Source organism: Schistocerca gregaria, chromosome 1, assembly GCF_023897955.1.
Source record: "Schistocerca gregaria isolate iqSchGreg1 chromosome 1, iqSchGreg1.2, whole genome shotgun sequence".
Taxonomy (NCBI): Eukaryota; Metazoa; Arthropoda; class Insecta; order Orthoptera; family Acrididae; genus Schistocerca; species Schistocerca gregaria.
The window spans coordinates 471,091,253-471,109,150 of record NC_064920.1 but is presented as its reverse complement, the minus strand read 5'-3'; the positions used below and the strand labels follow the sequence as shown (position 1 = coordinate 471,109,150).

Below are 17,898 nucleotides of genomic sequence, written 5' to 3'. Positions count from 1 at the left end.
TGTAGTACACCCTCTTACATCTTTGTCCAGCCAACTTGTTACAAAATTAATTATTGCTTTCAACGATAACAGTTCAGTATGTCATTTTCGTTCTCAACAACTCCTTTAATTTTCTGCAATTGATGCGCCCCCCTTCAACCCTGCCCAAGAATCCCAAAATTTTAACTAAGAAGTCTTAAAAAAATAATGCTGTGACAATCAATGATTATTTTTTGTGCAATGTAGACATGTTACATAAAGAAAGGTCCTGGCAAAATAAGATACAATTTTATATGAACGAAATCTTATATTTACTTCAAAATGACACCTTAGCTAATTAAGATATGTAATATGATTGGCAGTAATGTTAACTGCAGCTCTGAATTGCTTTTTTGAAATTGTATTAAAAATAAAGTGTCAAACATTTTACAGAAACATCTGTGCATGCAATTCCATATGCATACAATCACATACTGTGCCAGATCTTAACATTACAGATACTTTCACCTTTGTAGCAAAAGAAAAATACACGAACATGATGCTTCAATTTTCAATTTTTTTTTTTTTTTTTTTGCACCTGTGATGCTGGTAACATACATTAAATGGCTATCACAAACAATAGTGACTTTCTTTAAAATATTCAAATCTTGAGTATTGCACTGAATTATAGAAGTATTACATTAAATGTAAAATGCTTAATACAAACTAGGCATACTGTCCGAAATATTTAGGACACAGGAATTAGTAAGTACGTGCAGATTTCTTGTATTACAAGGAGCATGTAGAAATGCATTTGCTCTGGGAAGCCTTAATATAGCAAGGAAGGTGTTTAAAGTATTATTTAAAACAATTCCCCCCTCCCCCATCACACATAACTTTTATAGCAACAATATCACATTAAAGTTTTATCATCAACATCATGTAATATTAATATTATTTGTTATAATTCATAACAAATTTTTACACAACAATGAAACTGTGAAAAATTTAATATTCAGTTAAAATCATGCATTAAAAAATAACAAAAAGACCAAAAGAAAAAGAAAATTTGAAGCAAACTGTGCAGTACATAAACTGCGACTATGCTAAACAGTGTACTTGAGAAACACAAAATGGATAACTGATTTATTCCTACCTTTATTTATTTATTTCTAAAAAGTAATTCACACTTATTTCTCAACAATTAGTATGTATTTACTACATATTTTTCTGACAGTTCTAATTTTTCAATATGACCTGTGAATTTCTGCACTAGGTTTTTACCTCTGAAGTTACAAAAAAATTGCTGGAATAAGGTGAGCACAGATAAGAGTATCTGCGAAAAGATCAAAGACAATACTTTCTGAAAATTGTTGCAAATAATAGCATGACGAATAATCGCTAATTGAAGCACAGAAAACTCACTGGACCAAAAGAGGCTCATAAAAACTGAGGGATTCTCCACCAACAATCATTGGAGGGGAGGGGTAAAATACGTGTGTGCGTGCGTGTGTGTGTGTGTGTGTGTGTGTGTGTGTGTGTGTGTGTGTGTGTGTGTGTGTGTGCGCGCGCCCTCAGGTACATTTGTTAAAAACTACTAGCTTTATGTGCCAATTTGCTTCTGTATTTTCTCCATATTAAGAAGTAGTAGTTTGTCCTCAAATCATTAGCTATCTTTCATTCACATATTTCCATTACAATGATGATGATGGATGATGATGATGATAATAATAATAATAATAATAATAATAATAATATTGTTAAAAAGACACATAAAGAGACACTCTATACACAGTAAAGGAAATAATTCTAACAATCTCTACATCTGGGAGGATAATTCATGCATAGCTTCATATAATGGAAGGCTTCTTACAAATTGAAAGTCCACTCTTACATAAATTTAATACATTCTGTTGGTAAGAGACACTTGTCAACAAGTTTATGGAAGAAAGGACAGTAGCTCGAGTTCACCTGACGAAGAGTTCCATCATAAATCCCCCCCCACATACACATTCAGTTATTGTATCCCAATGTGCAGTCAGTCATCATCATCTTCCCATTCTGAATGAAGTTCACTACAATAACTTTTTTAGTCACTATCCCTAGACAAAAATAATACCTTTACTTTAAAGTGAACGAATGAGTTAAAAAAATTAAAATAAATGCCTCAAGACTACTATGAGAAGCTACATTTGTTTATACTAACAGTTTTCAAACCATGAAGCGCTTGTCAATCATGATGTTTCACTTTGGTTTCTTCCTCTAAAGTCTGAATAAAATGGGGCAAGCACTTCAGAATTTTGAAGCATCTCAGAAGAAAGCAAGATGTGCTGCACCCTCCTGAGGATGTACTTATATAAAAAAAATATTGCAGGGAATTTAAATATTCTGGCTGTGAAAGATATTTATCTCCTCTCAACACAGCTCCAATTGGTATGCTGCGGCATGCAAGGAACATCTGCTTTGGCATCAGATGTAAATTAATTGTTACAAACTCAATTATTTACAAAAATGACAAAGAACCAATTTTGGTTTAACTGATCTTTAGAAACAAATGAGGTTTATTATTTTCACTTAATAAATGCATGTGTTACTGCCCTGTCAAATTATCTTATATGTTGTATGAGCTCATAAAGGTCAAGTATGTCTTCATAAATGAAATTTAGCCAATAAGACACAAACAGTGCATTGTTTACAAACACAACTCTCCATGAAAACAATGTGCTTACATTACTGTGTAAATCATCATCTGTAACACAAAAAAATAAGTTTGTGTTCCCAAAAACATTGCAATTTATTTACTGTGATGCACACAAATGCTCATTACCACCTCTAGGTAGCCACCACCATGTATTAAAACACTGTATTCAATAAAATGATGAAACACCTATACATTTTATTTCTTTTCAGCAGCTTGTACTGCAATTTCACCATTTATTTCCTGAAGTAGCTTCTCATTCAGTCCCATGAAGCTATCAGATCTTCCTTCCAGATTTTCCACTGTCATTAAGACTCAATATTTACAAATTCACACCAACAATCTTGCATGCTGATCTCTCACTCATGGCAACACTCATTAATCAGTATATATCTTTGTGATTCATGACCATCACATGATCACCCTAGGATAAAGTTATGCAATTTGATTTCCTCCTCATTCACTCTCTGGTGCTGCAAATACATACAGCTTGCACATACACTGTTCACTCTGAATGGAACTCAAAAACCCTTATTTGTCATGCAGCTTATGGCCATGGTGGAGAGGAATTCAAAACCTGTTGCTTTCAGCATGTCAATAATTGTCACACAAGAAGCACTTTATCTTTCAGAGGGTAAAAAGAAGCATACTTTGTGCGAAGAGGATTTAAGCTTTCGAGAGTCAAGATACCCTCATTTCCCATCACCAGTTTGAGAACAGTATCATTCATCCCACACTGACAATCAAGCTGAGGAAGCTGGGCAAGCGTATGTAAACAATGACTTACTAAAATTTACTGTTTGTTGACTAACATTACTGTCATTCAGATATACTCCGTCCACTGTTTCACATCTCAGAAATTCAACATGAAAGCATTTGGTCCCATTGATTTTTCATTTTCATTCAACACAATAATTTTCGTCTTCCTCATTTACATGCTTTATATTATTGCACTTGAGTCCAGTCAAAATTACCTTACTGATAAGAGTGATTATATTTTAGAATATATGGTATTTGAATTACATTTGCTGGATGTAGAAAAACTTTTGCTTATTTCATGTTTCAAAGTCAACAGCAAGCTGAATGATTAAGTCTTTTAGGGTTTCCCAACCTTATGATGACTTCACTGACATGAGTGATATTTCAGGTTTGTAAAATAATGCAATTTAGCTCCTATGGTGATGAGTTTCCTGACAACAGTGAGTAGCATATTTTACAAGATCCCTTTCTGTAGTTGCTCTGGCTTGAGGTTATACAAACAGGTGAACTGTTCAACTTCACTGCCTTTGTCCCATGTTTATAATGCAAAATATGTTTCTTTAAAGTGCCATTTAAGCATCACTTTTCTTTAAGTTTGTTTCCTTTCCTTTAAAACTGTTGTCAGCTATTTTAATCAGACATTTATCATAAGTGTCAAAATGTCTTAACAGTCCATTCACAAGTTTATATTGTCTAGTTATTCACCAGAAAGATTAATTTGGAAATAAAAAAAACTGTCTCCTAATAAGGTACCTATCTATTCTAGTAAAACTATATAATATGTCAATTATCCTGGTGATTTCGGTATGATGTGTTATTTGGCTACTTAGACAACTTTCATTGAGGCTGTAAGAGAAGACTCTGTTTTTGAATTAAGTACTTTTGTCACCACCACCACTGGAAGTTAACAGACCTCTGGACACTTATGTACACAAATCACATAGAAATTTGCCCAATCATAAAAATCTGGCAGACATATAACCACGTGAAAGCAGTTTGAATAAAATATAGGAACCAACAGCGGTTCAAAACCAATGTTCAGAGAAAGAAAGAGTAAAGCTCAGCAAATGTATTAAAACTGCTGGGGAAGGATTGCATGTATTCATTCAGAAGGTCTTCCACTAGTAAATAACTCTCTTTACTTCTCAGTCTCTCAATCATCTATACCTTTTTTTTTTGACATCCATGCCTCTCAAGGACTGGCATTTCAGCTCACACAGCAGGCCTTTATCGAGAATATTTTCTCACAAAATTGAGAATTTGGTGCCCATCACCCTTCCATTTTCCACACTAGTGACCTAACATTTGGTGCTCTCCCCTTTTCTTCCCTACCACATACATTGTCAATCCTCGAGTCCTTGGAAAGGCCTTTAAAACTAAATTTAAATCTAGTGACTGTAGAATATGTGTGTGTGTGTGTGTGTGTGTGTTCCTCCAGCCATCTTCAGTCTCCTTCAACCTTTCTTCCAGAAGAATCGTTGATCCTGCCACCGCTTGTTGAGTCAATTTTTAAATTATCCAATTATATTACAATTACATGTGGTAATATTTATGAAAAGATTTGAACAACGAGTACCTGTGACAGCTCAGGACAATCAAGACTCTACAACAGAACAGTAACATGTTTCAACCCTCTCATTGCTTTCCAAAGGACCACTTGTATTACAGATAAAATTTGTGCCCCAGTAGACAAAATTTTTAACACACACAGCCAATATACTTGCATATGAACAACAACACAATATGTAACATAAAAACTGAAATGTCTTAAGTTAGAGAGAAAATCACAGAATGCACTGTGAAGTACAGAATGCATTTATCAATCAATAATCATTAATTATTGTAAAAAGACAAAGGAAGAGTATGGTTTAACAACACACTGATGAGTGTGTTAGTGCCAGAACACGAACATGAACTGGCGGAAAGAAGTTTCATTTTTTCCAGATTTACCATCGTAACATCAGCATTAACTATTGCAGACAAAAAATGGAAAAACAAATGTGAATGACCAGGTGGAAATTTAAAAAACACAACAAAAGAAAGAGGCTCACAGAAATGTGTAAATGCAAATTTGATTAGGACTACTCCTATGCCAGTGTTAGTTTCTCTATAACAAAGGAGATACAACAGAGAACGAAGCAAAATGTATGTGAACAGTGCCAAAGTGACTGGATTTGTTACAAAGCCAATTAGGCAAAATTCTATTCTTCGTGTTTCGGTTGGTGTTCAACAACAAACATCACTGTATGGCACAATAACTTAAGTACCTCCATTTAAGTACACCCCTACATTCTAAAAATTATGCCTTGCTTTCAAAATATCTAATACATTTTGTTTACTTAGGTATCTTGTCAAATTACCTATCAAATAAGGCATATGCATCACTGTAGACATTATTCACTAAGAGGATAAACAGAAAATATGACAGATTTGTTACAAGACTTTAAATGCACATCATCTTAAATACACCTTTTGATAGCATGGAAAACATCTGAAACGGTTGTTCTGCTTTCTGTACACACCCTGAAGACATTCATCTCATATCAGAGGCTGTTTTAATGACGACCTGAAACTACTGTTGATAACTAGAAAAAAGTGTAGCATTTACTACATCAACAACAACAAGCCTTTAAGAAATAGAGCCAAAGGTTGGATTGGACAAAGCTGCAGCAGAAAAACTGCCTTTGAATTTTTTTTAAGGAAACTCCCTGTTGTTCTAGTGAACTGATTTGCTTTGAAATTTAAATCTGGTTGTCTGCATGGATAATTGGGAAACTATATGTTTCAAATCCCTGTCCTATTACTTAACCCCATTGCTCGCTTTCATAATAGGGAGACAATGATATAGTATCAAATTCCAAAATACTGGAGCCAAGTTCTCATGAGAAATGTGTTAACAGCCAGAGGATGAAAAGTATACACAACTGATATTCAATCACATTTTGGACTAAATTTCTTGAGTTTTGCACCACATTCATGAAGATCATTTCCATAATTACTGTTCAAGAAGCTAATTATTGCTGCTTTTGCTGGGTCATCTTAACCAATTGTAATAGTATGTATTGTCAAATAAAAGAACATTGTCCCAAGGTGGCAGTGCAAACATTAGCAGCTTCTGGTTTCTTCTATAAAATCTTTTATGTTAACCTTGAGTGTGAACTGTTAGTAACATTTCCTTACTTCTCCACTGCGGCTCCTCACACGATCTTTAACTACAAGGTATCTTAATGTGGCTCCCAGTTATCATATACCCATGTCTCTTTTCTTTGCCCTTACGGCCAATTGTTTCAATTCTTGTCTTCAGAGGTTTCAGACCACCTCTAATGCTTGTCTACCTCAGTGACTAATTAAGAGAGCAGGTTGCACACAAGCTGCTTCACAAAACAAAATGTCATTGCAGCATGCAAATTATCAATTTTTCTCCTCTGTTCAGTTTCTGCAGACTGAAAAAATTCACTAGAAAGATTGTATATTAACTCTGTCCATCTATCTGCAGTTGTGATTGTGGCGGCAGGTCAACAGGTGAAATTTGGAAGTTAAAAAAGTACCAGTTCCAGAAGTATTTAAAGTAGAAAAAATGTAACAATATTAAAGTAAAAATAAGATTATTGAGCATAATAGCACTATGCATGGGATCAGAAAACATAGTTGTGATTGTTTTTGTGGAGATATTCTAAAGAAGCAAGATATGACAGGGTTTAAGATAAGACGGTTAATTGCAAATGTGTGGATGTAATAATGAAGCATGAGAGCAGCAGATGTACAATTTTAATTAACAGAAGAGTAATTACACAAAATTATTTATGTACAAATTGGCATACTTGGTCTGTTTACCTCCTTCCTCAGAATTTTTATTCTGCTGGGACAGAATAGAGATGTAGTGGTTCTGCAAATAACTACATGCTTGAAATAGGAACTAATTATTAATAAACACAATTATCCATACATCCATATAAGTTGGAACATTCTACTCAGAAAACAGTAGTATGAAAGACTAGTTTATCGCCTTAATGACTGCAAGAGGGACATTACATGAATAGAGAATCATATTCATTACACAAAGTTGGATTGGGGAAGGATGTGCAAGTAAATTAACCATTAGGGGAAGAGTCTCATGCAATTAGGAAAACCAGGGAACTGCTATCCTTCCCATGTGTGTGTCTAGTTTCACTGCCATTCCATGATCATTCTTGGTACTTTTATGTCAGTGGCTGTATTGATTGCACCATTTTCTGCCAATAAGGGCAACATTTATTGTTTAAGAAAAAAAATTTCATTAATGAATTGTCTTAGTTCTGAAATTTGTGGAATTTTGTTCCATCGGCAGGAGCAAGTTTCAGGAAATGTTGAGACACAAAGAAACTGTTTTGATTCAATACCCTGTTCGTAAGGCTGTTCATTCAGTTTGACATGTCATTCAGTAATGAACCTAAGTATATGGTAGTTCCATGTGTGTACATTTCTAATTAAATAAAAATTAGAAGACAAAGCACATTACCATTGTATACTTTAATATTGTTCACAGGCAAAACAGAGATGAATATATGTAAAGCTGTTAATGAAAATCAAGGAGCTCTAGAGGACTTATAAAGAAACTGCACCACCTTTTTTGCATTGTCCAGAGCAAGAAACTTGCAGAAGGAAATATTTAAAACGTTTAGTGCAGAAGTGGGCTACAATAACATGGTATCACTTTAACAATGAGAAAACAGATAATTCGTGACTGGGAGTCTCATTACCCTGAAAGCAATATGGGTCACATCTGATCATAGTTTGCAACAAAGAGAATACAGCTTACATGTGTCATAAGAAAGTAACATTGAGGAAAATTAATTTCACATGGTTTTTTACTCACTCACAAGGGCTGCTAGGAGATACATTTTCTAGCCCATGTTCTAAATGCAACACATGGAACTAATCTAGATAAAGTGCCTGAAGTCATTTTACATTTAATACTTCTTATTTGGGGCACACTGAGTAAATAGGACAGGAGAGGGCAGAGAGCAAAAATAGGGGAGGGGGGGTTGAGAAAGAATTTAAGAAGGACTTCACATTTTCTGTATTTAATTACTCCTTGGTTGATATTTTTACTCTGCTGGGCTCATGATGAAGTCTTGACCACTTTGAAAAAAGTTATTCAAAATAATTTAGTTATGCAGTTTACTATTTATTGTCATTCATGAAATTCATTACACTATATTAAGAAATCTTAGTATGAAATACAAAAATAATGTCCTGTGTATTATAAAAAAATTTAAGGAAAGAAGGCACTGCTTATTGACAACTTTTAAATTTTAACCTTTCTGTTAGTGACTAATACTTTCCCTGCACATCATACTGCAACTACAATACAAGTGAAATTTTAACTAAGTTAAAACCTAGAAACATCCAAGAGTATTTGCATTTGGTGATATTTTATCATGGTTGGAAAGAAGTATATATTTCCAATGTGATACTATTTTACCATTCCAGTCTGCATATGAGCTTGCACATTATCCTCCCAGCCACAACTGATGACACATCTGACATTGTTTAATTTTGATTAACACATTTTATGAGATTCAAAAAACAATGCACTACCAGGAAAGCTTGTCAAGTGAAGAAATTATTCCTATGGGACAGTAATCAAGATGAATTCTTCATAAAAAAATACAAAGTAATTATATAGAAATATTGAAATATAAATAAAGCATCTAATTTTTATAAAATGCAACTTGACTGTAAAAATAATTAAAATATTTTAAATGCTTAGAAAAATGCTGTCAATACTTCTGTTAACTTTTCTCTACTATGCTGTGACTTAAATATAATGCAAAAAGGCATTTTAAGAATTCTACTACATGCATCAGAAAATATCTCTATGTAATTAGTTTTATTTTTATAAAAGAGGTACTCCAGGCAGTTTCATGTGATAGAAATGAGATGAAAAACTCCTCACTGCCATGCAGCAGTAGTGGTACTAGTACTTCTAGTTGCCTCACCACCATGCTATGGCAGCAGACTGTTACATTAATGATTTGTTGTTTTATATTGCTAAACTAATAAGGTAGAAGCAACTTCGAAACTACATTTTTAATGAATGTTTTGTATTTTAATTATACATAACACAATACAGAATAATGTCAAAAAAAGGCATTGCGGTTTTCAATGTAACTAGTGAATAATTAGGCATTTTATTCTTTTCTTTAAAACTGTACAAACATGTTCAGACTTCCCCAGAAAGCCAATTATGGAGAAAAAGGTATTACCCATCTAGTTGACAGAGAACTGACAGGTTTTAAATAGTATGAATAACTTGATAAATTTACAGGAGGCATAAAACAATAGGAACTTCATTATTATTTATGCTATTGAGCAGCAGCAAGTATAATGAAACATGATTACATTTCAACATCCAAGTTTTAAACATAATTATTTCCAACACTGCCTTTTTAACAAATATCATAAAACTGGATTTATTAGCCCACCATATGAACTGCCAGCTATAAGAAGTATTCTGTATTATTACAATCATCTGCTTTCAAAGCAAGAATATTCAAATATTTATCACACTTTTTCATATTGCTATCAACATTTTCAAATTATATATTACAAAATTATTGTTGTTGTAATGAAAATATCATAATTTACTCTCATTTTAACTAATTTACTACTATACATTAATTACACAATGTCCTGAACATTTCATCAGTAATCCAAACAAGGGACAGAAAACACACACACCCGAGCATGTAAGGTAGAGTTTGCGCTTACGTTTCCTCGCAAAGCCAGCAGATGTCATCTCACTTCAAGACTTCCCAGTGCAAAATGTTGTAAATACCTACCAAAACTAATACTTTATGAAACTGATTCCTGCACTGTAACATTGTTTACAAATGCTCTCCCTTAACAGATTTTCAGGCACAACAGACTTTAGGGACGTGGGGTTAACGCAAGCGAGTCTTAGGTAACTATTTCACCAGGCATTCAGCTCAAAGTGACTGCCAAAATAATAATTAAAATGATGGCGACTACTACGAGGCAGATTATTAACAGGATCTTTTTCTGTGAACAAAACAAAAAAATGGGGTAAATTAAAAAGAAGCATTCAAGCAAAATGGTAATATAATGCAAATAGTTTAACTCCTTTTTTGCCAAAACATGAATGGTGTGACATACCGTACTGTAGAGAAATTAGTCACTAAAAACTACAAATTTGTCAGTTGTTGGTTAAAAAAATGACTATCAAAATGTACTTAAGAGCTAAAAACTATTGTCAAATTGTTGCACTAGCAGGAAGCCATGTGAATGCAAAGCTACTTTCTTACACTTCGATGAATTTATTTTTGTAATACTAGAAGTACTGTCACACCACCCACAAAACCCTTAACTCATGCTCTAAGGAATTACTTATAGAAGGGACCTCCTAATGCAATATGTTTTGTGACTTACATTACTTTTAGTCTAAATTAGAAGTGCATAAAAAGGTGCAATATTAGTGCATTAAATGCAACTGGATGCAAAATACTCTCAATTATGTGAGTAGTACTTAATTTTTATTTCAAGAAATATTTCATATTTTACATATCAAAGGAAAATTTGAAATAGAGCTCAATATGCACAACTCACAACTAGAACTAAAATGCAAACAATTGAGAAGTATTCAGAATATGTATTATGAAGAAGTAACACACATGGTGGTAGCTCTCTAGAGCACTGTGGCTGATGAACTGCAATAAACACATTGTAAAAGAACAGAACACATTAAAAAAAAAAAAAAACAAGAGATTGATCTAGAGCTCAAAAACATCTGTAAATATTCAGGCCCAATCTCACAGGTTTAGTGCTATATTTAGACCATAATGTAGTGTAATCCAAGCACGGTTTTCACACCAATTCATTTGGAAGAGTAATGCTACCTGACTGAATGATACATAGCAAACAAGGAAATGAATATTATTGTGGCAGATGAGTTAATCAATTGCCCCTATCAAAATATATGATTCCAGAAAGAATGAATGAATAACTTAACAGGCATGTATCGTTTTTATAAGATCAGAGGTAACTGAATACAGATAGATTTGGGTAGATGAAATAAAAAGAAAAAAACTTAATTGTTCTACTGAGAAGTAGTGAAATATCCACAGCATTAAGAAAACAAAATTGAAATAACTACTGAATTTAAGTATAAAATACTATGTGGGTTTTGATAAATGCTAGTTTATGTTACTTTGATCTACAGTAGTATTTTTCAACACTGAGTTTAAAAATGCAGACATGGAAGCTATATACATCATTTGAAAAAGAGGTTTGTGTTCAGTTCTAAGACTTATCTTGCCACTGGCAAATATTTTACACTTGACCAGAGTAACAACACAACCGTGGGTAAAACATGAACAACATACCGTTTCTGCATTTTTTGTACATAGAATTACAAAAAACGTTCATTAGCTTGAAACACCAGGTTCTGACACCTGAATATATCAAAATATGACAACAAATTATAGATAAAGTCACCAATGTAAATAAGTATATGGCGAAAGAACTAGACCTCACCAGGTGACACCGAAATTACTATTTTATCAGTGCAATCTTTCAGAAGTATGCACTACTGATGAATCATGATGTCCTTGCAGGTACTCTTAAATAATGAATCTTGCACTACATCAGGTAAAACCATCTTTTGGACTATGTTTTGAACTAAGAATTGTTCACAAGATATCAAATAGGTCTGAATTTTCTGTTCATAGCCAGTTAATATTTATTCACTGAGTTTATAGTAATATTATCTTGCCAGTTTTTATGTGATATATGCTAATAAATCATAAATAAAGTGAAATTGTTCCCTTGTAGAGAAATTACTTTGTGGTTAATTGAGGCAGTGCCTTTCTTATTGTTCCAAAACAGGGAACTACTTCTATGTAGGTTAATATATATCTATAATGTGTACAGTTAACCTCATCATGTCAGCTAATTCCATGGCTGTTATCTATGTGACATTCTATGGATCTGTTGGTATCAAAATTTCTGTAGGGTGTTAGCCAGGAGAGGGTGATCAGTGAGCATTAATATGATTCTCACCAGAACTAAGTTTTTGACTTTACTGTCTTGCACAGAAGTAACTATCATGATTATGCCAGTCACAATGAATGAAAGGACTAAAACAATGAAGGCAGAAAAGTAAGTAAATTGTATCTGGTTGCTGATAAGACCCTTAGAGACTGGGGGTGACAGGGAGCCGGGTGTCAGAGGGGGGGAGAGGGAGAGGGTGAGCCGGGTGGCGGGGGGGGGAGAGGGAGCCGGGTGGCGGGGGGGGGAGAGGGAGCCGGGTGGCGGGGGGGGGGGAGAGGGAGCCGGGTGGCGGGGGGGGGGGAGAGGGAGCCGGGGTGGCGGCGGGGGGAGAGGGAGCCGGGTGGCGGCGGGGGGAGAGGGAGCCGGGTGGCGGCGGGGGGAGAGGGAGCCGGGGTGGCGGCGGGGGGAGAGGGAGCCGGGTGGCGGCGGGGGGAGAGGGAGCCGGGTGGCGGCGGGGGGAGAGGGAGCCGGGTGGCGGCGGGGGGAGAGGGAGCCGGGTGGCGGCGGGGGGAGAGGGAGCCGGGTGGCGGCGGGGGGAGAGGGAGCCGGGCGGCGGCGGGGGGAGAGGGAGCCGGGCGGCGGCGGGGGGAGAGGGAGCCGGGCGGCGGCGGGGGGAGAGGGAGCCGGGCGGCGGCGGGGGGAGAGGGAGCCGGGCGGCGGCGGGGGGAGAGGGAGCCGGGCGGCGGCGGGGGGAGAGGGAGCCGGGCGGCGGCGGGGGGAGAGGGAGCCGGGCGGCGGCGGGGGGGAGAGGGAGCCGGGCGGCGGCGGGGGGAGAGGGAGCCGGGCGGCGGCGGGGGGAGAGGGAGCCGGGCGGCGGCGGGGGGGAGAGGGAGCCGGGCGGCGGCGGGGGGAGAGGGAGCCGGGCGGCGGCGGGGGGAGAGGGAGCCGGGCGGCGGCGGGGGGAGAGGGAGCCGGGCGGCGGCGGGGGGAGAGGGAGCCGGGCGGCGGCGGGGGGAGAGGGAGCCGGGCGGCGGCGGGGGGAGAGGGAGCCGGGCGGCGGCGGGGGGAGAGGGAGCCGGGCGGCGGCGGGGGGAGAGGGAGCCGGGCGGCGGCGGGGGGAGAGGGAGCCGGGCGGCGGCGGGGGGAGAGGGAGCCGGGCGGCGGCGGGGGGAGAGGGAGCCGGGCGGCGGCGGGGGGAGAGGGAGCCGGGCGGCGGCGGGGGGAGAGGGAGCCGGGCGGCGGCGGGGGGAGAGGGAGCCGGGCGGCGGCGGGGGGAGAGGGAGCCGGGCGGCGGGGGGAGAGGGAGCCGGGCGGCGGGGGGAGAGGGAGCCGGGCGGCGGGGGGAGAGGGAGCCGGGCGGCGGGGGGAGAGGGAGCCGGGCGGCGGGGGGAGAGGGAGCCGGGCGGCGGGGGGAGAGGGAGCCGGGCGGCGGGGGGAGAGGGAGCCGGGCGGCGGGGGGAGAGGGAGCCGGGCGGCGGGGGGAGAGGGAGCCGGGCGGCGGGGGGAGAGGGAGCCGGGCGGCGGGGGGAGAGGGAGCCGGGCGGCGGGGGGGAGAGGGAGCCGGGCGGCGGGGGGAGAGGGAGCCGGGCGGCGGGGGGAGAGGGAGCCGGGCGGCGGGGGGAGAGGGAGCCGGGCGGCGGGGGGAGAGGGAGCCGGGCGGCGGGGGGAGAGGGAGCCGGGCGGCGGGGGGAGAGGGAGCCGGGCGGCGGGGGGAGAGGGAGCCGGGCGGCGGGGGGGAGAGGGAGCCGGGTGGCGGGGGGAGAGGGAGCCGGGTGGCGGGGGGAGAGGGAGCCGGGTGGCGGGGGGGAGAGGGAGCCGGGTGGCGGGGGGAGAGGGAGCCGGGTGGCGGGGGGAGAGGGAGCCGGGTGGCGGGGGGAGAGGGAGCCGGGTGGCGGGGGGAGAGGGAGCCGGGTGGCGGGGGGAGAGGGAGCCGGGTGGCGGGGGGAGAGGGAGCCGGGTGGCGGGGGGAGAGGGAGCCGGGTGGCGGGGGGAGAGGGAGCCGGGTGGTGGGGGGAGAGGGAGCCGGGTGGTGGGGGGAGAGGGAGCCGGGTGGTGGGGATCACTGTCAAGCCGAGTAACTGCTTGGAAAAGGGTCACTGATGGACCAATGCATTACTGACTAGCTCAATTTGTGACATCCTTACGAATAAATCATCGAATTTGTATGAAGTTTTTATGACTTATTTTTCTGTACATTTACCTCGTATCTAGTGATTTCCATCCCACTCAGATAATTCCTTTGTGGTGCAATTTTTTTAGTGGTGCATTTACAAAATCTGCGCATTTTTCCTCAATATATCTCGCTTTCATGCTTTGATTTTGTAAATGCTTTTCCTCTATTTGCTAGATGTATCTAACAAAATTAAGAATAATTAAATATCTCTATTATCACTTTAATGTATGTCACCACAGCTATTTATGGAATACTATTATTTTCTAATGAATTCATTTTTCAGCTCTCAGTGGTCTATATATTTCACATATGCCACACATGGTCATGTCTCTCACTTAATGGGAAAGACTAAGACTGTGACAGGACTGGAGTAGGATATGTTGAGTGGATGTCTCACACAGGTCTTTCATCGGTGTCTCTCACAGATGTATGACACACTAACACATGGACCGTATCCCTGTGGAATACCCTGATGAAAGACCTGCTCAATACACCCAAGTAGCACATTCACTCCGGTACTGTGACTCTTTTCAGTACCAATATGCAGGAAAAAGAACATTTTGACACTGTCCATGACACTCCCAAATTAATGAACTGGAGTCCTTAGACCTCTCCATGTTAAATTAGACCACAATACAACCCTCAACTACTCACCTCCTGACAGTGCTCATTCCTTACTAAAGTTATGGTAAACAGCATCAACAGACGTTTAAGATGTCTATATACGAGCACATGTACAGTGGTAAACTGAAAAATAGGCTGTGGTTCTACAGAAACAAATTATTTTTCTACTATTTATTTCTCTTATTGAACATTTGGAAGTCTTTAGCCAATTTTTGGAACAAGCAAGATTATAGAACTATAAAAGCAGTGTCTTTTGAAAGATATTATCCCACCATAATCGATGATCTGTCTTTTGAATGGTTCAATGTGACCCACCTTGATTAACACACTTGTGTCAAACTCTTCACATCATCAATTATTTGATGGATGTATTCTAATCTGTTTTCCCCTGCGGTCTCTACCCTCTAAGTACTATGGATGTTACTCCCTGGTACCTTAATTTGTGTCCTATCATACTATACCTCCTCCCAATCAGCTGTTTTCATGCATGTCTTTCTTCACTTATTCTGCACACAACCACTTCATTTCTAATCTTTTCAGTTCACCTAATTTTCAACATCCTTCTACAGAACCACATCTCAAACATTTTGTCTCCCTCGTTTTTGTTTTCCCCCACAGTCCATGATGCACTATTACACAGCACTCTGCTCCAGAAGATGGTTCTCAGAAAATTCTCTCTCAGATTAAGGCTGACATTTGACATTAGTAGACTTTTCTTCGCCAGGAATGCTGTCTTTGCCTGTGCTAATCTCTCTTCACATCCTCTCTGCTTTGCCTGTCATGTTATTTTGCTTTGAAGTTACCAGTATTTCATGATTTTGTCTACTTTATGGTCCTCAATTTTTATGTCAAGTTTATTGCTTATTTCATTTCTTCTACTCCTTATTTACATTTTTCTTTGGCTTAATTTTAATCCTTGCTCTGAGCTCATTGAGCTGTTCATTCCATTCAATACATCTTTTGATTGTTTTTTACTTTCAATGAGGGTAGCAATGCCGTCAGTGTATGTTTCACTAATATCATTACAATCTGACTTTTAAACTCACTCTTTATCTTTCTCTTATTTTCATCACTGCTTCTTTGACACACACACACACACACACACACACACACACACACACAACAGTAGGGGGCACAAGAATGCATCCCTGCCTTTGACACTTAATTGCAGCTTTCTGTACACTCTCTCTCGTCTTATTTCTTCATCTTGGTTCTTGTACGCGCTGCGTACTAGCGAACCAGACAGTTCTTTGCAATTGCTAAAAATGTATGGGAATCTGAGATATGACCTACTCTCCTTCTCTTCCTCTCTCTGTCCAATTCCTCTTCATCTCATTCCCATCTCCTCCTCTTCCTCTCTCAATTCATCCCCCCTCCCAATTCTTTCTTTTCACCTCCTCCTCCCCCTTTCTGTAAGTCCATTTCCTCCCCTCCCCCTCCTCCTCCGTACCTCCACCCCCCCCTTCCATCCTTCCCCTCCCTCTCTGATCCTGACCCTTGTTTATTGTTATCACGTATTCAGATTCCATAGTAGTACTCTAATCATAAACCAATAGGCCATAAATACAATTTTCCTGTTTTCTGTAAAAACAAACTGTGATGAAGAAATCAAAACAGCACATTATTGTGTATGAGTGAGAATATGTGTAAGATAAACAATTCATCTAATGGTTTAAGTGCCCTACCACTGTAGTTAACACTAACTGTGAGAAAAAAAACAAAGCCATACACTCTTTCACAGCAGAGCACACACCACACCACACCACACCAGACCAGACCACATCATTTATTTTCTTTCTTGCAGTTTGCTTCACCAGAAGACCTGTGAATTGTTTACATCACTCTTTTAAAAAATGCAGTCTATGCCCATTTGAATGTTTATTAGAGCATAGTGTAGAAATCCATCTTTCCCTATAACTTACTTCTATTTTCCTATGAATTTAGAATGTCTTGCACCAGTTCACACACTAACTCTCTTTATAGGTCACATTCTATGAATGTGTGTGACAACAGAAGGCAGGCTTACAAAAATCATTTGCAAGTCACATCTGCCTCTGTCTTCCGAAAAGTAAGATCACCGAACTGATCATTACGTAAAGTATTCTCATTTTTTTCCCATTTTTGTATTATTCTTTTCAGAAACTTGGATGGACGAGCCATTAAGTTAACTGTGCAATAGTAGTTATACTTATCTGTCCTTGATAACTTTGAACCATGTGGATGATTTTTTTTCTGAAAATGTGATGGTATGCTTCTAGATTTCTAGACTTGGCACACTAAACAACTAAGTCGCTTGCTTATTACTTCCAATGATTTCATAAATTCCACAGGACTTATCTATTGATTCTGCCTCATGTAATTGCAAGTCTTTACAAGACTCATTTAACTCTTATTAATTATCTATCCCCTTCGTGTTCCATATTGTCTCCCAGTTCTTTCTCAATCACATTATCAGACAAGTTCTCCCCCTCACAGAGACCATCAATCTACTCTTTCCACTTATCCACTCTCTTCACTGCTCTTCACAATAGAATTGCGATTGACTCGCAATGTCAGTTCTCTTGCTTCATTCACCATAGGTTGTTTTAACTTCTCTGTATCCTGAATCATTTTTGTTTCATCTTTATTGGTCCATTATGGACTGTGGGACAACAGCTGTTGATAATTTATTGCATCAAGAAATTTCTGTTTCAGT

At 39.6% G+C, this 17,898-nt stretch overlaps 1 protein-coding gene across 6 annotated transcripts in view; it reads right to left on the bottom strand.

The window, feature by feature from the left end:
• Nucleotides 1-17,898, bottom strand: part of LOC126353114 (syntaxin-1A) — a 332,123-nt gene that overhangs the window by 65,663 nt on the left and 248,562 nt on the right. For 4 of the 6 annotated variants that reach the window (XM_050002740.1, XM_050002739.1, XM_050002743.1 and 1 more), the window contains one exon: nt 527-10,459. The exons of the other annotated variants lie outside the window; for them this stretch is intronic. In XM_050002740.1, coding sequence (XP_049858697.1) covers nt 10,382-10,459 — 78 coding nt within the window. In that variant the 3' untranslated portion in view covers nt 527-10,381. Of the gene's footprint in view, nt 1-526; nt 10,460-17,898 lie in introns of those variants that run through there. 6 annotated transcript variants of the gene reach the window in all.